At 34.8% G+C, this 22,430-nt stretch overlaps 1 protein-coding gene across 1 annotated transcript in view; it reads right to left on the bottom strand.

The window, feature by feature from the left end:
• The window catches only part of ANKRD31 (ankyrin repeat domain 31), a 187,962-nt gene that overhangs the window by 34,006 nt on the left and 131,526 nt on the right, over positions 1-22,430 (bottom strand). Inside the window, exons 20-22 of the mRNA XM_051971339.1 lie at positions 19,657-19,744; positions 18,773-18,869; positions 3,164-4,205 (exon numbers count right to left, since the gene is read on the bottom strand). Coding sequence (XP_051827299.1) covers positions 3,164-4,205; positions 18,773-18,869; positions 19,657-19,744 — 1,227 coding nt within the window. The remainder of the gene's footprint in view (positions 1-3,163; positions 4,206-18,772; positions 18,870-19,656; positions 19,745-22,430) is intronic.

Here is a 22,430-nt window from a genome sequence, read left to right as displayed (position 1 = left end):
ATATAGCTTGCCATATTTTTACACACACACATGTACACACACACACACATTTGTATGTTGTCTTTCTCTTTAGATTATCAGCTCCTTGAAGATAGGGACTATCTTTCCTCCTTAATACGATACAGCAATACAGCACTTAATACAATGCCTGGCACACAGTAGGTACTTAATAAATGTTTATTGATTGACTCTCCTCCATGCCTGGAATTCTTTCTTTCCTCATTTCTATCTCCTAGTTTCCTTCAAAAGTCCCAACTAAAATTTCATCTTCTACAGAAAGTTTTTCCCAATCCTTCTTAATTCTAGTGCCTTTTCTCTCATTATTTATTTATCTTTTAAATAGCATGTTCTACATATTTGTATGTTGTCTCTCCCATTACAATTTGAACTCCTAGAGGAAAAAGACTATCTTTTATTTTTTTATCTTTTTTTGGGTATCCCTTGTGTTCATCTTGGTGCTGACACATAATTGGCACTTAATTGCTTACTCAATGGATGACTGCCTTTGATACTTCTTACTCCTCCAAATATTTTTTGTCTCAGATAAATAAATTCCATGTACTTGCTCTATTTTCCATTTCTAGTGAGTGTGATGCAAATAAAAAAAAAAATCAAAAGATTTCAAGTTCTCACCTCTGATTTTTGCTACCTGAATGATCCTGGCTAAGTCTGTTGAACTACCTGTGCCTCAGTTTTCTTATTTGTAAAAAAGAAAGAATTGCAGACCAGATACCCTCTGAAATACCTTACAGCTCTAGATCCTACCCTTATAGAATATGACCTTATAGTTATAAATCTTCTTGAAATGAGGAGCCCCTATTATAAGTCACCATGGATAGCTACATGTTCCATAGTATTTAAAAATTGGAACGGATGCTAAGGGTAATCCAGTGCAATCTCTTCATTTTATAAACACAGAACCTTATGTTCTGATAATTCAAGTTCTGTAAGAGATTTAGGTTTTTTTTAATGTAAAGCTCTTGGATTTCTATGTATCTCTCTGCATATGTCACACACTCAAAGCCTGGCACATAAAATATAGGAGATGTTAACCTAATGAATCCCATTTCTGAGGGAGCATTTCTACAACTAAGACTACACTAAATTCAAAAGAAAGCTCCCAAAATTTGAATGTTGGAAGAGAGTAAATCTTTTTATCTAAAAGAAGCTTTTTCTTTCCTTAACCTGGCTTTGTATTTACATGTAAACAAACTATTGTATTGTGCTTCCAATATCCATATTACTCTTTGGTTTTAAATGAGATACCTTTGGAAGATGCATTAACTTTCCCAGGTCTCTATAATACTACTTTGTAGTAAATTGGTGGTTTCCAAATCTCTGTGATCAAAGATAATCTAAATGTGTTTATGCTTCACTGTAATCCCTCCTCCTATAAGATAAATGAACAGTTCTGTTTTGGAGTCCTATGAAGGGAGGTATAGCCAAAGACAATTCTGGAAGCCACCAATGGATCTATGATTTCACAATCTTAGTATATTGTATACTGTCAGTATACTGTCAAGAATATGAGACAGAAACTTAGTTCTGCCTTAGCACAATTTTGACATCTAGTTGGTGCTTAATCAATATTTACTGAATAAGGTGGTTGCTGAAAAGCTACTTGTGCTTTCAGGGCTTTCCGAAGCAATGAACCCCAATCATCTACTGCTTTTGTGACTTTGAATAAGTCCTTAAATCTTCTAGGAATCAGTCCCTCCCCCTAAAATAAGGGAGGGGGCTTCAAAGACCTGAGAAGGACCTTTCTAGTTCTCAGTCTATGAATCTATAAGGTTTTCTGTAACAGTGGCTCAAGTTTTCCATTAGGGCTAGTCAGAAGTCTGTCTGTACAAAGGAATCAAAACCATATTTAAATTCCTACTATGCTAATTATTAGAATAGTCAATGGAAAATATAAGAGATCACTGCCTTGAAAAAGCCTACAAAATAATTGGATGACAAGATTATAAATATGAAAAGATAAGTAGCAATACAATATAATAAGATTCAACAGTAAGTAATCTGGGAATGCAGAAGGCAAAGAGAAAAAGGAAAAAGGCTTTTTCCCCTTCTTTTCTGGTAGGAAGAGAAAAGGGAAGGAACAAGAATCTATTAAGCACTGACTATAATTAAGTGCCTATTGCATGTGCACTGTGCTAAGTATTTTATAAATGTTATTTTATTTTATCCTTACAACATCCTTGAGAGTTGGGTACTATTATTTCTCATTTTATATTTGAGGAAGCTAAGGCAAAAAATTAGGCAGCTAAATGGCTCAATGGGTAGCGTGCCAGAACTGCAGTCAAGAAGACTCATCTTCCTGAGTTCAAAGCTGGTCTCTGACATTTCTTAGATGTGTGATCCTGAGTAAATCAAGTCATCCTGTTTGCCTTAGTTTCCTCATCTGTTAAATGAGCTGGAAAAGGAAATGGTAAATCATCCCAGGGTCACGAAGAGTCAGACATGACTGAAAAATGAGGCAGAAAAAAGGTTAAGTGACTTGCTGAGACTCACAGAGCTAACAACTATCTGCGTCTAAACCTGAACTAGGTCTAGACCCAGAGCTTTATTCACTGTTCCAGCCAGCTAGAGACTCAGGGGAGTGAGAAATACTTGGAGAGAATGGATAAGTGTGTGCTGGACTTAGAGTCAGGAAAACTTCTGTTTAAATCCTTTCTTGAATACTATAGACTGTGTACCAACTGGTCTTGATTCTGTACTTACTATGTAACCATGGGCAAGTCACACTTTACAGGCTTCAGTTTCCTCATTTGTAAAAATACTAACTACCTCTGATAGTTTTAAGAAGATCAAATGAGATAATGTATATCAAGCCCATTATAAACTTTAAAAATAATATATAAATGCTACTTATTGTTGCAATTCCTCATTCTAAGAAGAGGAAATAATAGCCAAATAAATGATGTTCCTGAATAAATTTCATTCAGAACTAGTAGACTCAAAGTACTCCACAAGTCAATTTTGTACTTGATCTAAGGGGTATAAATCACAATAATGAATAGGAATATTTAAACACCCAAGAATACAGTGACATCTATTCAATTATAGACCCTGAGCAACCTACTGTCCTGAAAAAGATAATGTGTGACTAGATAATAATTTTCAAATGTTGACATTGTTTTAGAGCTTAAACCCATGACAGTACCTGCATTTTGAATTCCAGAACATCATTTCCTGGTTTAATTCTTCCCAAGGAAATCAATTCTTTGATCTGGGTTTTTTTCATTTTCATCTCTGCTCTGCAGTGTAAAGGTTCCTGTTTGTTATTTTGATTGGAAGATTCTAAGGAGAAATTAATTTGACTATTATCTGCAAGTGTGCCAACAGGTCTTGACTCTGTATGATTTGGTTTCATCCTAAGCAAAGCACCATTATCTGCACATGCATTTTCTTGATGAGCAAGAAAAGATCGCACAAGTGATTCTGATACTGTCCTGGGTGGATCTTGAGAAACTGTTTTCTTAGACATGTTTCCTGGTAAAAGACTACTGGTAAAAGCTGGCTGGTAAACAGTGTTTGGTTGATGGGTATTATTTCTGACAGTAGCACTTGTGGTCTCTAAAACATTTAAAGTTTCAGTTATTGCAGAGGGATTTAGAGATTTGCTTCCTTTGGCTGTAATTACTGCAGTATAATTTTCTTCTTGTAAATATTTTGCCTGAGCACTAGAAGTCACATACTGGGGAGGGAGTTTAACCATTTCGATGCCATGGATATAACTGCCTTTTGATTTCCTCTCTAAAGTATAATTTCCAGGTCTTTCGTTAGTGATTAGTTCATTAAAAGAAAAACATTCACTTTCAGCTGTTTTCTCATGTACCCAGCTCTCACTCATACAACTACCCAGATTTTGGTTATCCTCCTGCCTTCTAGTACAGTGTGTTCTCTGACTGCTTCCACTGGTGGGACTGGAAGGGAACCTCAAAGGGACAGAAATTGAATCAGGCTGTGTTGCTTTTTCCCCAGGAATAGAGTAGCTGCCCTCATCATTTTCATTGGAATTCCTTAAATCAGGTGATTCTTGCCTAGCACCCAGACCAGATGTGTTTCTTGTGTTCTTGTAATTTTGTATTTTCTGGCTTAATTTCTTCTGCTTCTGGGCTACTATTAAAAGATTCTTTTGTCGAGTGGCCAAGTTTGCCAGTTTTTCTCTCAGTGATCCCTGTCTGAAAGATTCTATCGAAGACCTACAGAAAGGAAAAGGAAAAAAAAATACAAACTTTAAAAAATCAACAGTACAATAATATCCCATACACAAAATGAATGCTCTTTTGTTTCCAATTTAAAATTTCAGTTCTTTTTCAAGTATGTCTAATTCTTCATGAGCCAATTTGGAGTTTTTTGGATAGTTACTGAAATGGTTTGCAATTTCCTTCTCCAAATCATTTTACAGATGAGGAAAATGAGACAAATAGGGTTAAGTGACATGCCCAAGGTCACAAAGCTTGCTAGGCATCTCTGTATGTCCCAAAGGCACTTATTAGAGATGGGTCTAATGTTAGATACCAATACTATTTTAGTTTATATTTGACATTGGGACAAAATAAGGCCCCTTTAAGTCATTAAACAATTAACAAAAGAAGACTTTCTTTGCCTTAACATGGTACAAATGTGCAACAAAGATACAGTAACACTTAAGCTTTTCTGGACATGACCTTCTTCATTTCCAAACAGAAATATATCTGGGTATAGTGACTGACATGACCTTCAGAAAGCTGACAAAATGAAGGGATTCCTATTCCACAGTGGTGCCATTTTTTTTATCCTAAGTGATTGGGAAGCTGCATCAAAGGCAGGTGTCAATCATGTCAGGGAAATTTTTGCTACTTTTTAGAAAAAATTAGTTCCTATTGCAGGAAAACAGAGGGTCCTGGTACTCTCACTGTACTTCAAAATCAACATATTCATAACAGTGCTCATCTTTCTTTCCCACTCATCCAACTCATCCCACATTTCTTCCCAACTTCCCTATTTCTTTAGAAGACAACATTATTCTTCCAATTATTCAGGCTCACAATCTCAAAGCCACTCTGGTCTCCTCCCTCTCTTTTACGCTTCTTGTTCAGTCACTTGCCAAATTTTATCAATTCTACATTCAGAACACCTTTCATATCAACCTTTCATTTTTACCCTTATTGCCAATATCCAAATTCAGGTCCTTATTACCTCTTTTGGATAGCTGCAATAGCCTATTATCTGATCTCTTAGCCTCTGGACCCTACTCTCTCTCATCTATCACTCACATAAAAACTGATTTCATATTACTTTTCCTCAATACTCTGTGATATAGCTTGCCAAACTGGTCCACTTGTTGTTTCCTATACATGACAGCCCATCTCCTGCAAACATGTCTGTGCAAAAGACTATTCTTCTGTGCTTATAATGTCTTTCTTATCATCTTTGATTTTTGTAATCTCTATTTCTATTCAAAGCTTGGCTCAAGTGCCGTCCCTCACAAAAATTATCTTGTTCTCTTCTCTTTCCAATTAGGGAAGAAATCTGAATGTATTTTACATTTATTTATTTATGTGTAGGTTACATTGTCCCCAGCACTACTCCCAATAGAATGTAAGATCACTAAGGGCAGAAACTTTCCTTTTTATATGTGTTCTTAACACCTGGTACCCATTACATAGTACAGTTATGCCTTTCACATTGTGACTTTGTGGTTTTACTCTATTTTCAGTTGACATAAGAAATTAAATGGGAATTTGGGAAGATTTTTGCAGGAGCCACAGACAACACACAAAATCCAGTATACTACATAGAGCTTGTGACTAAATACTTAATCCAAACACTCCGTAAAAAAATTAAATCATACTTCTCTGATATGAAGAGAAGGCAAAAAATTTTATGCAGATTATCCAAATCACAAGGGCACTGCAGTCCTAAGCCCTATGGTGTGGAAAGGATAACTGTATACACTTAATAGATTTTTTTGTTGAACACAATTAAATTGAACTCATTAAGAATTGAGAGACTCAAATTTAGAATTTGTTGGGTCATTTCAGTCATGCCAGACTCTTCATGACAGCATTTAGAATTTTCTTGATAGAGATACTGATTTGCCATTTTTCTTCTCCAGCTCATTTTACAGATGAAAAAACTAAGGCAAACAAGATTAAGTGATTTGTATGGGATTACACAGCTAGTGTTTGAGGCTGAAAGAAAAGTCTTTCTGACTCCATCCTCTATGGTCTGCACATTTGAATGAATGTTTGTAGATGGCTAAAAAATTGTGGAATTCTTAGTACTCTCTGCCAACTTTTTTGCCAATATGGTAAAATCATTCTAGAAGAAGAAAAGAGCTCTAGAGGAGGAACATTTGGTCTTTTTATCTGTTTCATGATTTGCCATAGAGTCACCTAATGTCAATCTGGTGGTCATGATCCTCTCCATATGAGTCTTCCTTGGACATCTAGACAGTCTTTTTCTGGGTCCATATTTGAAGCCTTTTTAACGTCTACAAACTCATCAGAGCTTAAGATCATTAAATTATAGGATCATAGAGTTAGACTTGTATTAAAAAATCGAAATCATCTAGTTCATCTTTCTCATTTAATCACTGATGAAATAAGGTTTGGAGAGTAACATAAGTTACTACCCAGACAGTAAAAGACAGAGCCAGGATTAAACCCAGATCTTCTTGCATGAAAATCCTGGACTCTTCCTTTCTACTCACTTAGCCTTGAAGTATCTATATCAGCTCATAACCAGTGAAATATTGAAACAGGACAAAGAATAAAGATGAAAAAAATTTTAATCACTCCATAGAATTATTTAAATAAACCATTGATTTTTAAAAATTAACAGAAAAATAAACATTTCAACCAGAACAACTGGATTTGTCTTTCTCCTATTTTTTTTCCCTTTGGTTTTTCTGATGACCACAAAGAAAAAACATGGCTTCATCAAGAATAAGCCATACCAGGGCAGCTAGGTGCTACAGTGGATAGAGCACCAGCCCTGAAGTCAGGAGGACTTGAGTTCAAATTTGACCTCAGACACTTAACACTTCCTAATTGTGTGAACCTGGGCAAGTCACTTAACTCCAATTGCGGAAGGGAAGGGGAGGGGAAAGGGAGGGAAGGGGAAAGGGAAGGGAAGGGGAAAGGGAAGGGAAGGAAAGGAAAGAGGAAAGGAAAGGAAAGAGGAAAGGAAAAGGAAAGGAAAAGGAAAGGAAAGAAAAAAAAAGGCATACTATACTAACTCTACTTCCATCTTAATCAGTTATTAGACCATAGATCAGGAAAATGCTACAACTATATACTTAGATTTCAGCAACACATTTGACAACTTTATTCTTGTGAAAAGATGGAGAGATATGAGCTATACTGAAGTGTAATTAGGAAGCCAAATAGCTAGACTCAAAGAATAGCTATTAAAGGTTTGATGTCAGCTTACAACAAAATCTCTAGACTATATGAAGGTTTTGTTATCATTGACTTGGATAAAAGGATAGATGGAGTGATTATCAAATTTCCAGATGACATAAGGCTAAAAAGGGATCGTTAATATATAGTAAAATGTAAGCCTCTGAAGTCAGAGACTATCTCATTTTTGTATTTGTATTCCTAAGACCTAGTACAGTGCTTGGCACATATTAGCTCAACCCCTCCATGAATGTTTCTTGAATTTTAAGCAATGTAAATCTCAAAGCTATAATCCAGAAACTGATTTGATCAACAAAAATTTATCTCTTTTACAAGCAGAGGCATATAGTAGAAAAGTCAATATTAATTTAGAATACAATCTTATTTATAACATTTTATAAAGAACAATGAAAAATTAAGTAGTAGTGCTTTACAAAAAAACAAAAAGTAGCAGAGGGAAAAACAAATCTGCAGAAAGATCAGCATGAATTTAAGCTAAGTCAAATCATTTCTAAAATAATTATAAATGAAACTGTGAGTTAACAACAGAAATAAGTGAAATGAAACAGATCTGCCAGCAATTTTCTGTCATCATAAACAACTATTAAACTACTCCATCTGGACTGCAATGTACTATATGAGGAAACAGAAATTGCACTGAAGAAAATATAATTGGTATATGTACAACAGAAATACATACATGAAATGAAATAATTTTAAAGACACTTGGGGATCAAATGTCAATATCTCAAAGAAAAGTTGAAAGCAAAAGAATAGAAAAATCATGGTGGTATTATTGCTTTAAAAAGTTTACTGAAAATGTATCAGTTATTCCAAAGGACCTACGATGAAAAATGTTACCTCTTTCCTATATGAAGATACCTACTACCTATATGAACTCTGAACACAACTTATATGAACTCTGAGCACAAATTGAAACATTTTCTCCACTTTGTTTTATTTTGTTTGCAACATATCTAAATCAGAAATATTTTTTGTGATTTCACATGTATAATTGATATTTTGTTTGCCTTCTCAATTGTTATGGGGGGTGTACGAGGAAGGGATAAAATTTAGAACTCAACATTTATAAAAAGAAGAATGTCAAATATAAATAAAAATTTTAAAAAGAAAAGATACCAGTTACTACTGGTTTCTGTAAAATTTTTAACAGAACTGTCTGGGTATGCGTCAAAGGGAGAACATGAGCTTTTAAAATTTATTTTATACTTTTCAATTAGCAACCATTTATTTTCTCCTTTCTACTTCCTTCTGTCCTGACAGAAAAATAGCCCTTATAACAAACATGCGTTGTTAAGCAAAACAAAATCTCATACTATTTCCAAAAATCTCATTCTGCATCTCACATCTATTACCTCTCTGTCAGGAGATGTCTGACATATTTCTTTATTGGTCTTATGTAATCATGATTTGTCACTTCATTGATGAAAATTCCTAAGTCTTTCAAAATTGTCTTTATACAATAACAATACCATGATGGTTATTGTATAAACTGTTCTCTTCGTTTTGCTGACTTCACTTTACTTTTATTCATAAAATCTTTTCAGATTTTTCTGGAACTGGAATTTTCATAAATTTTTACAGTACAATAATATTCCATTACTATATACCATATTCCATGATTATACAACCTTATTTGTTTAGTCATTGGCTAATTGATGGGAACTCTCTTAAGCTTCTGGTTTCTTGTCACTAAAAAAAGAGATATTATAAATATTTTTCTTTGATAGATGAAATAGTACATTTGCTAGGTAAAGAATTATGTATCGATTAGTGACTTTTGGGGCATGATAACAAATTGCTGGTCATAATAATTGTAATTGTTGATAGATTAGATTTCTTCCTTTGAAAACTGTTCATTTTACAAATGTTTTTATATTGTAGGCAATATTTTTGCAGTCACAAAACTGTTGGAGGAGTATAAAGATCTAACTATATCTATTGCTTATTGATTATCAAAAAGTATTTGACTCAGTAAAGAAAGATGGAACCTTAGAGCCTTTCTTCCACAAAAATGTTTCCCACACAAAAGTTAAGATCATACTAGATTCTATGACAGATACAACCTTGGAAATGTTTGTTCTATAATCCACTGTCAGTAAAGTTATTCCCCAGTTTCAGAGAGAATGTCCTGTACAAAGTTCAAATAGAAGAATTCTTACTGATGAGTTTTTGCATTTACTTTGTGGTTTGACATTGTGCTAATTACACAGAGGCCTGGGATGTTATAGGACCTTCTTGATGATGCCCGTGGTCAATCAATCTTCCATTCACAATGGAAAAACAGAGTAGATGAAGAATACAAATTACTCATTAAATTAGTCATTTTCCCTCCCTTCCTCCTTCCTTCTCTCCCTCTCCCTCTCCCTTTCCTTCTCCCTCTTTCCCCCTCCTTCCATTCGTCCCTCCCTTCCCCTCTCCTCTCTCTCATTCTCACTCTCTCCCTTCCCTCTCTTTCTCTATGTCTTTCAATTTACAGAAGGGGTGAAACTAATGGATGAGTGACAACCAGATAATCAGGTTTATTTCAAGAAAAAAGTAGCTTACTTGATAACCAAAAAGGATTTAATAAACCTATATCCTGTAATGGATGATTACTATATATTTTAACATTATGATCTCAGAAGAATCTAAATTGCAGGTAACATAAATGATAATGGAAAGATTCATTTATAGTGAGTAGGTTGCAGCATATTACCAATGATAACATATTTTTAAAATTTGCATAATGACAGCATAAGGACGTGTGTAATCAGAAAAGGAAGCCAGGCCACCTAAATTACAAAAATGAATAGTAAGACATGGAGAGCATTATACTGACATCTATAAAAATGTTAAAAATTAAAACAAACCAAAAAAAGGAAGGCCTTCAGATCATTAGGTAGGCCCAGTATAGAGAGAATATTTTTACAGAATTTACAGAAAGACATGGACAAAAAATCAACTATTTCCACAAGTATAGAACATAAATAGAATTCTACAATGAACTCTATAGAATGTGGGTTACATGGCTATCTATGTTCAAAATGTACACTGGATTCTCTCTTAATAAAGAGGGGATAGAGGCTTAAGAAATTATTGTTTATTCTTCAGATTGTCAGGGTTTTCTGTGGACCATTGGGTTGGTCCTTAATCTGCAAGAAGGGCTTCAAAATGAAGCAGAAAAGAAACAGTATCTGAACACCCCAATGAGGTTGGGGGTTGGAAAAATAAGATACAAAAGAAAAAGCTATAACTGAATAGTTATAGCTTAGGAACAAATATAAGGTTCTTTCTAATGAATCAGCTTGATCTACAAAGAATGATGACATGGATCCATAGATGTTGTCAAGTAAGACATCATATAGTAAGGGTCAGAGAAAGAAGAGATGAGTTATGATACATGATGATTGCCTACTGAGTAGTAATGAGTCAGTTATGTGTTGATCTGATAACAACTGTAAATCTACTGTTTTCCAAGGGTATGTATCGTGGGTGTTAAAGAGAAGTACCTCACTCTTATCATCTAACCAAATGAGAAATTTCCTGTGATTCATGAAAAGACAAATGATATTGTCATAAGGAATCTAGAAAATATTATTAAAATCTTGGGCAATAACTTGAAAATCAAAGGAGAATGCCAGGTTTCTGTGCTTGTTATACTGTATTTATTAATATGTTTTAGTTTAATGCAATACACACTTTGCAAAAGAACACTCAAACAGGCCTCTTTAGAAAGTATATCCTCTGAATATCAGTTATTATAGTTTATCAGTTATTAACAGAAAGGAGGAATGTGACCTTTACATTAGCATAGTGTTATTATCATGGCTGGGTATCATTGCTTTGCTAGGATTTTGTTGTCTTTCCATGCTTGTTAGGTACATGGCATGGAAGGGCCAGAAGGCTAGGATATGCTCATTAAGTAAAGACAGAAAAGCAGCCCTAAGAAGGCATTTACCCAGAAATAGATGATTAACTCCTGTAACTTATCAAGGCAATCTAGGTGGGGAATAACGCAGATGGGGCTGATATCACGCCATGGGGAGGATATATAAGAAGGGAGAGGAAAGTAGGGAGGACGGAAATTGCAGAAGAGCACTGAGCGGAATAGGGAAAGAGAATTGTATGGAGGTGAAAGAGAATAGAGAGACAATGGTAATAAACGCTTGCTGTGTTTAATAACATCTGGTGTCCTGGATGCTCTGTGGGGAAAGAACACAGCTAAAGAGAGCTGTGCCGGAGCCGTCCAAAGACCTGGTATGGTAAGAGTTCAGTTGAGACCCTCTTGGTGAGTACAGGGACCCTTACACATGCTGACTTTATTTGCATGGCTATAATAATTGGATATTTTTCCTAATTATGCTTTCTTTACTCTGTGTATATATACAACACTGGCACAGTTGCTGTTTCTATCACTTCTGCTTCTTGAGGTAAGAACTTCAGAAGAGAAAGGAAATCTTGGGAAATGAAAAGCTGATTAAGAAGATAATGTCTGTGAAAAAAACTTGGATTTCTGAATTTTGGCTTAAAATACAGGAATAGTAAGTTCCAAAATGAAGTACAACTAACAAGGGCAGAAAATCAAATCAAAAGAACTTTGGATTAAGATGAAGGGGATGAGAAATACTACCTTATGTGTATATACAATAACAAGCCTAAGTAAAATGTAAGTAGAAAAAATATCAGTTCAGATAATTGGAAAATCTTCATAGATAATTTTTTTAAAGCTAGCAATAAAACTCATAACCTCAGATATCTATGTACAAATGCACGAAACCTAAGGAACAAATAAAATAAGGAGTCAAACTTGATCCTATAGATAACACTGAGACTTTTTGAGATGAGACACAAAATTGGAACATAAATTTGGAATAGTAGGTTGTATTTAAAAAGAATCATATAGAAAGGAGGAAAGGATTGGCTAGGGTTGGGGAGAAACGAGTACCATATATTATAGTGAATAGAGTTTTGGACCTGGGTCAGGAATATTTGAGCCCAAATCTGGCTTTACAAAGAAAAATAACTTAGGAAGACTTAAGAACTATTGCAGTCACCAATTATGGTACTAGAGAACTTATGTAAAGTATTTACCTTTTGACAGAGAAGTGGAGTACTTAGCAGGGGTCCTCAAACTATGGCCTGCAGGCCAGATGTGGCAGCTGAGGATGATTATCCCCCTCACCCAGGGCTATGAAGTTTCTTTATTTAAAGGCCCACAAAACAAAGTTTTTGTTTTTACTAAAGTCTGGCCCTCCAACAGTCTGAGGGACAGTGAACTGGCTCCCTATTTAAAAAGTTTGAGGACCCCCGAAGTCTTAGGGCACAGATATCTCTCTCTCTATTTGAATATGGCAAATTTAGGAATTAGTTTTGCTTGACTGTGGATATTTGTTACAAGGCTCTTGTTTTACTTTTCTTTTTTTCTTTCCAATGGATAAAAGAAAAGTAGAAGGAAAATAAAAAATATTTTTATTAACTAAAAAAATTAAATTAAAAAAGTTAGGAAGTTATATCCAGAGGGAAAAGGACCCACATGTGCAAAACTGTTTATAGCAGCTCTTTTTGCAGTGGCAAGGAACTGGAAATTGAGTGGATGCCCATCAACAGGAAAATGTGAAATAAGTTATAGTATATATAAATAAAGAAATATTATTCTAGTAGAAATTATGAGCAAGCTGATTTCAGAAAACCCTGGAAAGACTTACATGAACTGATGCTGAGTGAAATGAGCAGAACCAAAAGAATATTTGTATACAGTAACAGCAAGATTATGCAATGATCAACTGTGGTAGACTTGGCTCTTAACAATGCAATGATTCGAGGCAAATGCAATAGACTTGGGATAGAAAAATCCTTTGGCATCCAGAGAGAGAGAGAATTATAAAGACTCAATATGTATCAAAGCATAGTATTTTTACCTTTTTTTTGCTTGTTAATTTGTTTCTCGTGGTTTTTTCCCCTTTTGGTATGATTTTTCTTACACAACATGGAAAATATGAAAATATGTTTAAAAGGATTGTACAAGTTTAATCTTTATCAGCAAGTTTGCTGTCTAGGGGAGGGAGAAGATAAGGGGGGAAGGGAGAAAAATTTGAAACACAAAGTCTTTCAAAAATGAGTGTTGAAAACTATTTATATGTTTGAAAAAATAAAATAGAATTTAAAATTTTAAATTAAAATTTTACATTAAATTTCTTTTTAAAAAGAAGTTATCCTTTGAGGAAATTCATTAGTCACTGGGGCAAGAGAAGCAGATTCTTTTTTTTTTTTTTTTTTAAAGCATTTGGCTAAAGATTAACACTGGCAGAAACAAACAGTGTTGCCTTTAAGAGTATTCTATAGACCAATTGTACAGATAGAGAAAATAGATGAATTCAAACAGATCAAAGTCATGCATTATATATGAGTAATGGGACACTTCCATTATCTGGCCATCTGCTGGAGAAGTTTCTTTACTCAAAGCAGCTGATATTTTTTTTTATTTGCCTCGGTGATAATTTGTTTCATGAAAAGGTGAAGAAGTTAACAAGAACTTGTATTAGGGATTTTATTCTTACCAACAAGAAGAAATTGGTTGTTGAGGAGGAAATGAATTACAAGAATCTTGTAGACACATGACCATTCCAAATATAATTTGTGATAGAGGAAAGAAAGATAGGTATAAGCAGACATGCAGCCTAGATTTCAAGAGGATAGATTTTCAAACAATTCAGATAAAGTTTGGTTAGTCTATCATGGTTTGAAATTCTGCGGAGGAAATTAACTCTGGAAGGCTGGGAAGCTCTCAACAAATGATAGATATAGGAGAAACAATGATGAAGGAAAATATGAAAGGAAAAATTTTCTAAAGAGATTGAGGCAAATCATTAATCAAATTAAATTTTAAAAAGACATCTTTGGAAGATCCTAAATTCTCTATTAGTTTCCAATCAATTGTGAGATGGTAAAGATATAGTAAGTTGTATGATATCCTTTGTGAAAGCCTACTTATTTCCAAACTTTACCCTCATTAGAGTATAAATGACTCATAGAGATTTTGAATAAATTAAAAAGTGTGCATGGAGGATGGGCACACAGACTGTTTTTAATGTAATTTTTTTGGTATTGATAAAGTTTGAGATTCCCCTCCCCCAAGTCTTTGGCATCTTCCTCTCCTTTTGATATTTTGTAAATTGATCCCTCAAAGTCATCATGAATGTATTACCATGAGCACAGAGAAAATTGTCCATTGTGCTTACTGATTATTAATTATAGAAAAAGTAATCCATTTGGTAGTATAAAATATCCATCTTTTATAGGCCCTTTTCCAACAATTTTTGTAGCAACAGAAATAACCTTATTTAATAATCTTCTGAAAATAAATATCAGGCAACATAAATTGGGGGAGATATATGCTCAACAAAAAATATTCATTATTTCAATGTAGGAGCCCAGTGTCTAGGTAGAGAAATAATTCTCCCTAGATAGTAAAGTCCTTTAGAAGCTCTTGTTTTCATTGTATTGATTGCATAAAGACCTAAGACACTGCAGAGTCTCCTGGAAGAATCTATAACCACTCAAAGGAATTTGGCCTGTCAAAGACCAAATGGAGAAATAATATTTATTGCCTAAATTTCACTATGCATAGGAGTGGAATCCTCTAGAGTATATCCGAAGTTTAAAATATGTATATTTGCAACAGACAATATAGATAGACAGTGAATTGGGCCCAGAATTGAAAAGGAAAAGAAGAGCACTTTGCAAACCACTTGCTTTCAGTAAATTGCTTTCATGAAAGATTGCTTTTAGGAAATTGCAAAGAACTTATATATTATTCCGAGCTTCCAAGAACAGCAAAGGGCTATTTTTAAAAAAATAGTTGGTATTTCTATATGATATCAAGACTTCAAATATCAGTGCCTCTGAAGAACTCAAGTTGAGCACCACACAAAGGACAAGAGAGAGTTGAATAGTAGTTATAAGTTGGCAATAACACACAACCAATTAGGAACTCCAAAGAAGAACAGGAGTGAAAGATGTAATCAAAGAATTGTATGGCACAAATATAAGATGGGCTGTTCACATGGCTTGAGTGGAGGCTGACAAGGTGGTTAAAAGTGTTCCACTGTTACCCTTTCAACATTGAGAGAAAGAAAAAAATATCTCTAAAACATTTGGTAGAGCTCCTGTAGTGAACTTCTGGAAAGAAATGGACAAAAATAGCATGGGGATAGACAAACACAGAAAAATTAGTATCTGCATCACTGGTTCACTCCCAAATTGATGTGATCACAGATTGATTTGAATAAATATCTACAAAAACAGAAGCAAAAGATGGGTGAAAATATGGCCATATTTCTTTAAAAACTCGGAATATAAAGGCTCAGAATGACCTGAAAATGGTGAAGAAAGCTAAAAATAACAACCAAAAGGATTTAAAAACTTAACTCTATTGGAGAAAAGAGGATCAAAGGAGGATGTGAATGGCCAGCTCTGACCATGGAACTCTTAAATATTATTAGACCTCCTGTAGAGAGATAGGACTATTATTCAGGATATATCAATGATAACTGATCACATAGAAAAGAGAGAATTGGAAAGACAGAATAGCAAGAAACAATACAGAAAACTCTTCCCCCCCCCCCCGCAAATTCTTCCAAACACATGAATCAAACTGAATTCTGATGGAGAAATTCAAGAAGTCACAATGAGTTATGTTTCTATAACCTGAGGTATTTAGGAAGACAGAAGGATCTGCAGATATTTAGGATAGGGGCACTGTACAGGGAGCATTTCAGTGTAGGGAGAGGTTGTACATCAGGATAAAATGGAGATCCCATAAATATATCGACATCTCCTCAGCCTGAGAACAGGCACAGTTAACTGGTAGCTTTGTGGCTCATTATTTAGTCCTGAAGTCACAGTCACAGATTCAGGGCACCCAAGCCCCACACTGATCTCAGAGGTAGAGAAAAGAGTCAGTTGAGAATCAAGCAGCAGCAATGTGATTCAGATTCCAAAACAGATTAGGGTCTCAGTCTCAGCTTTTAACCCAGTCTGAAGCCTGTAGAAGAATACAGAGCAGGAATTCCAGACCAAAGAAATTCCATTAACCTGAAGTTCTGTCACTGAATGAGCAGATCTTTCCAGCTGGCTGATAATGGATGATTCTAGCAGCAGTCTACTGCTACTCAGATTTAAACCCAGAAAACTGCAGAACTCTGACTGGGAAGATCATAAATCAGACCATGTTGAGAATACCAAAAGCTTTCAGCTCCTGAGCACAAATTGTCCTTGGGGTTCTAGATCAATAAAACACTCAATACCTCCAAGAAAATAGAAAGAAAACCAGCCTAGACCTTCTCAGAAGTACACAGAACTTTGTCCTAACATCAAGCACTAAATTAGGAAGTAGTCTAGAAGAATGAACAAACAAAAAAGGAATACCAACATAAAAATCTGTTAAATTTCAGGGATATTCAAGATACAAATATAAATCTAAAGAAAAATGACTCTTGGGACAAATAAGTGGTCCAATGAATATAGCATCAGCCCGCGGTATCTGGAGTCTCAATTCAAATCCAGCCTCAGACACTTACAGGCTATGTGGCCCTGAGCAAGTTAGTTAACCCCAATTGCTTCTAAATCCATTCTCCCCAAAAGGAAGGTAAAAATGACTCTTGAGAGCAAAGTCTTAAGGAAAAACACAATGTGCCTACAAATTCAACCAGAAATCCTAAAATTGATAAATCAAAGATGTCTTAGAACTGGAGAGTAAAGTGAAAATAAGAAGAATCTACCAATTACCTTCTGAAAGAAATCTCCAATGAAATCTTCTAGAAACTTTTTATGGCCAAATTCCAGAGCTTCTAAATCAAAGAAGAAAGTGTAGACAGAAAGAAAGCAAGCACTAAGGATCATCTGTGATTTTTACAGATTTTTTTTTTTTAAAGAAAAGGTAGAATTGCTTAACTTTTATTTTGCCATTTTCTCTGCCAAGGAGAACGACCTTTGGACTGGAAAAGATGTTGTACAGGACTGACTAACCAGAAACTGATACTCCAAAGAGAAATATTACAATAGTAAGCAAGCTTCTTTACATTCCTTATGAATTCAAGTCAGCAGGCCCAGATAATTACATCCTAAGGTTGTAAAAAAGAAGTGGTAGATATGATTTCTGAGTTTTTGGTCAGTGATCTTTAAAAGATTGTGGAAAATGAGTCACTGCAGGATAGCAGAAGGGTAAATGAAGGAAGAATTTAAGGAAATCATCTAAAAAGACTGGTTATAGGTGCATGGGGAAATCATTGACCAACTTATGGTTTAAAAAAATATGTACAGAAAACAGAAGATCTGGATTCAAATCCTTTCTCTGACATTTGCTAGCTATATGTTTGTAGTTAAACTATTTAACTTCTCAGGGCTCCTAAGAAATTATAGTTAAGAGATGACATATTTTGCTGGAAAGAGTTTCTACTGATGAAATTATAGATCTGAACATAAAATCAAGGGCAGGGGGCTCATTCTTCTAGCCTACTTCTTAATTTAGTGCAGTTTAATTCTGTGCACTTCTGAAGAAACAGTCTGGCTGGTTTTGTTTCTGTTTAGAACCAGCATCATATTACAGATATAGGTGATGGATAGTAAATGGATATTTTTTTTTAATTAAGTTCTTATTATATGCCAGGCACTGCACTAAGTGCTTCAGGTACAATTAAGACTGGAACTGAGTTCAAGAAGCTTATATTCTAATGAGGGAATATAGAACGTAGGGGAGAGGTGGAAAGTAGGAAAAGAGAATGTATCCAAGAAGTAGCTGAATTTGGAAATGGCCAAGAAGTAGTGTGCTGGCTAAAGATGTCCATGAACATCCTTTTCTTCTCAGACCCAGTTCTTATTTAGCTCTTGCCATTCAGGGATAGTTCCAAATTCTGCTCTAATATATAACACACCCAGGGTAAAGTATACACAATAATACATTTATACAGCTCTTAATATGCTAATACATAATTATAATTATATATTTGATTTGATACAACTAATTATTTGATCCTCACAACAATCTGGGAAGTAGATGCTATTATTATCCCTATTTTATAGATGAGGAAACTGAATTAAACAAAGGTTAAGTGACTTTCCCAGGGTCACACATCTAGTAAGTGTCTGAATTAGATTTTGACTCTAGTCTTCCTGAGGCCAGGCCAAGTACTAGATACTCTAAAACTTTGATTTTGAAAGAAAAAACAAATTTGTATATTGTTTGTGTCTGGAAATGTATGTATCATTTTGTATTTATACTCTACCACATCTCTAACACGAAGTGGTCATGCTTAATTATTGTTGTTAAACATTTTTCAGAGTTTTAGAATATTTTCTTAAAAGTAATTTTTTTTACTTGCCTGTATTTTTTAGCAAGATCATCTCTTTCTTTTTTCTGTTTGGCAAGAACACTGTCCATAATATCCTTAATCTGTAACATCTTCTCACTGTATTGGTCTAGAAACCACAAAAATCAAATGTCAATTCAGGGATTAATAAAATCCAACTTGAGCTAAATCATGAATTGAGGTAAAATGAGCTAGTGTAAGCATCTTAAGAAAACATATCTAAAATCCTCAGCAACTTGCAATTATTCATTTAAATTTTGAGCCATAACAGAAATAAGAACAAGGATCAGAGGCCAATCTGTTGGTGTTGTTTCCTCTATGGAGGAAAGTGATCAAGTAATAAAATTTACAATGTAAAAGGCATTGTGAAAGGCAATGTGAACAGGCATCTATCACTCTTCATTTGGTCTTTGTCGTCACCTTAACCAGGTGAAGTTGAGCAGCCAAAGAGAAATACAACCTGTTCTCCAGTCATCATTGTATAGCATCTCTACACCTGGCTCATACACAATCATGATTCTGAGTATCTCTTCAATTACTCATGTGCCCAGAGCTGAGAAGGACCACTCTAGAAAGTCATCTTTGACAGCTATCCGATTACTGTTCCTACCAACTGTTTAGGCATATCTCTATATATTTAAATGTGACACTACAGCTTTCAATTACTAATTTTAAGACAATAAATTTTAGCCACTATTTATAACACCTTTAATAGTCTCCCCCACTTTTCCACTCAAACTGTCAGACTTGAGAAGTAACTATTTTACATTGGCACATAACATTCTTCAGTTTCTTTCAGAGACACATGCTATTCATTAACATTAAAAAAAATACATTCTAGCACTGATCTTTGATTTTATAAAATTAACTGAAAACGAATTTGCATTCATAATTACCAGCATCTTTGGGTGTTCTTATTTCAAACAGCAACAGGCTTTCTTGTTTTTCTCCGATCTCTTGTAAAATGGTATGGAGACTATCATGCTATCAGATATAAATAACATAAATTTCAATATGGGGAAGAGCATGTTTTTCTTTTATATGACAATTGAAAGCAGTTCTACTGAAAAAAATGTAAAAACAAAAAAGGCTATAAAATGCTCCAGATAGCTCCCCTATGTCATCTATGTATTTGAGTCCTCCTTACTTTATTTGTTGATATCTACATGTAGTTAAACTAATTTTGATGATTTGAAAACAACTTAATGTACTATTTAGTCTATATATTAGACACACCCATTGATCAACAAACAAGTCTTTTTAAGGGGCTACTGTATGCAAGGTGCCATTTTAGGAACAGGCGATACCAAGACAAAATGAAACATATCCACCTTCATAGAGCTCACATTTTATCAAAGACATGACGTGTATATATACATATAACCCATTATGTATGTCTATTTGCATATGTCAAGATAATTTTGGGGAAGTCATGAGGAACTGTGTGGTTCAGGACAAGACTTTTAGAAAACGTGGATTATGAACTCCGTTCTGAAGGAACTGGAGGTTCTGAGAGATCCAGAGAAAGAAGTGCCTTCTAAATATAGGGACATAGTGAGTACAAAGACAAAGAGTCAGGTTGTCGAGTGGTATGTAGGAGGGACAGCACATAAGCTGATTTAGCTGGACCATAGAGAGTACAAAATAGAATCTGGCATAATAAACCTGAAAAGGTAGGTTAAACCAGGTGGTAAAGGGCTTTAAATGCCAGACAGAAGAGAGTACTTGATATTTGATGCGATGGGTAACCACTGGAGTTGATTGAATGAAAGAATAATGGGATCAGGACTGCGCATATTTTCCTGAAAAGTAATATGTAGAGGAAAAAAGTGTAAAGATTAAATTCCTTCCTACATGATGTAAATAATAATTTAATAATTCTGGAGATGTCTTCTCAGAACAACAATAAAAACACCTAATTCTAATATAAAAATCATGTTAACAATATGAATGTCTGTTAAGATTCATTTTGCTTTTATCAAAGTACAGGTTTTTAAAAATTAATTCTCTCATATAATCTTAAAAGAAAAGTTAATTAAATGACACTTATTAAAAGCATATGCTAAACAACATGCAACAGATTACTGCCATTAGTTGGGAGTACTCATTAGCTATTTTGTCAATTCCTGGAGTTTGGCAACATTTAAGTCACTTATTTGGGTTTGGCAACAAAGACAGTCTTCAAATATTGAGATTATCTGGGGGGATTATGGGGAAATGTTTGTGACAAGAGTATAAGGAGCTGGGGTTTCTTCCAAGCTTTTCTGAATATCATGGGTTCTACTACTGACTCTGGATACTTCTTCATTTTTGCCTTTGATGAGGTTATTAGGATGATGTTTAAAAGTCTCCAAAACACAATTATAACCTATGTATAAAGAAGCTTTTAAAAAGCCTTATTTATTTGAAAGGCAATTGGGGTTAAGCAACTTACCCAGAGTCATAACAACTAGTAAGTATTAAATGTTTGAGAACACATTTGAACTCAGGTCCTTCTGACTTCAAGGTTAGTACTCTCTCTACTACACCATCCAACTTTCCCAAAGAGCCCATTTTTTTGGTAAGAAGTTAGGTGTAATGGGCTGAGGCTTGAGTTGATGCACTGAGGTCCCAAGCACATGAGGCTAAATAGTAATTGGACCATACTCTATTAATATATAAGCTTGGAAAAGAATGGCCCTCACCCACTCTTTGTGCAAGTCCTGATGTGTTGTATAGGAAATGACGATTTTGGTGGGTGGAGGCAGGGGAGTGGAAAAGGAAGGGGAAGGAGAGACTGTTTGCTTTTGCCATTGCAATGACCTTTCTATTTGTTTCTTTTTTTTTTTTTTTTTTTTTTTTTTTGGTTTTTGCTGAGGTAGTTGAGGTTAAGTGACTTGCCCATGGTCACACAACCAGGAATTGTTAAGTGTCTGAGGCTGGATTTGAACTCAGGTCCTCCTGACTTCAGAGATGGTGCTCTACCCACTGAGCCATCTCCTCCCCTTCACAAACAGAAAGGTCATTGCAATGGCAAAAGCAAACAGTCTCTCTTTCCCCTTCCTTTTCCACTCCCCTGCCTCCACCCACCAAAATCGTCATTTCCTATACAACACATCAGGACTTGCACAAAGAGTGGGTGGGGGCCATTCTTTTCCAAGCTTATATATTAATAGAGTATGGTCCAATTACTATTTAGCCTCAGCTAAATAAGTAAATAAGTAAATAAGCTAAATAATAGAGGTGCTTGGGACCTCAGTGCATCAACTCAAGCCTCAGCCCATTACAGTCAGGCTCATGGTAGTAGAATATGGTGCAGCTAAAAATTTTAGTGAGAATAGACCTAGGTTCCCTATCGTCAACATCACTAGGTAGACTTATAACAAATCAGAGTTGTTCGAGGAATCTTTAAGTCAGTTCACTTATGCTACTTGATAGCAAAAACTCTGAGCATACAGACATTTGGACTCTTAGGGTCACAGGAAAGTTGGAGAGTTCAATAGGAGAACTTCTCTAGTTATCTAGGACTACGTGCCCCTGAATCCATTTCCTTATCTATCAAATCAGGAGGTTGGTCTATAACTTCTAAGCTTCCTTCTCTATATATATTCTATGTTTTTAGGATCATAGCAGATTAGTGAATTGTAATATTGAATGACCCAGAAGATTTATGAAAGTCTAAGTCATAAAA

The sequence above is a fragment of the Antechinus flavipes genome, chromosome 1 (genome assembly GCF_016432865.1).
Source record: "Antechinus flavipes isolate AdamAnt ecotype Samford, QLD, Australia chromosome 1, AdamAnt_v2, whole genome shotgun sequence".
NCBI lineage: Eukaryota > Metazoa > Chordata > Mammalia > Dasyuromorphia > Dasyuridae > Antechinus > Antechinus flavipes.
This window is presented reverse-complemented; position numbering and strand designations above follow the sequence as displayed.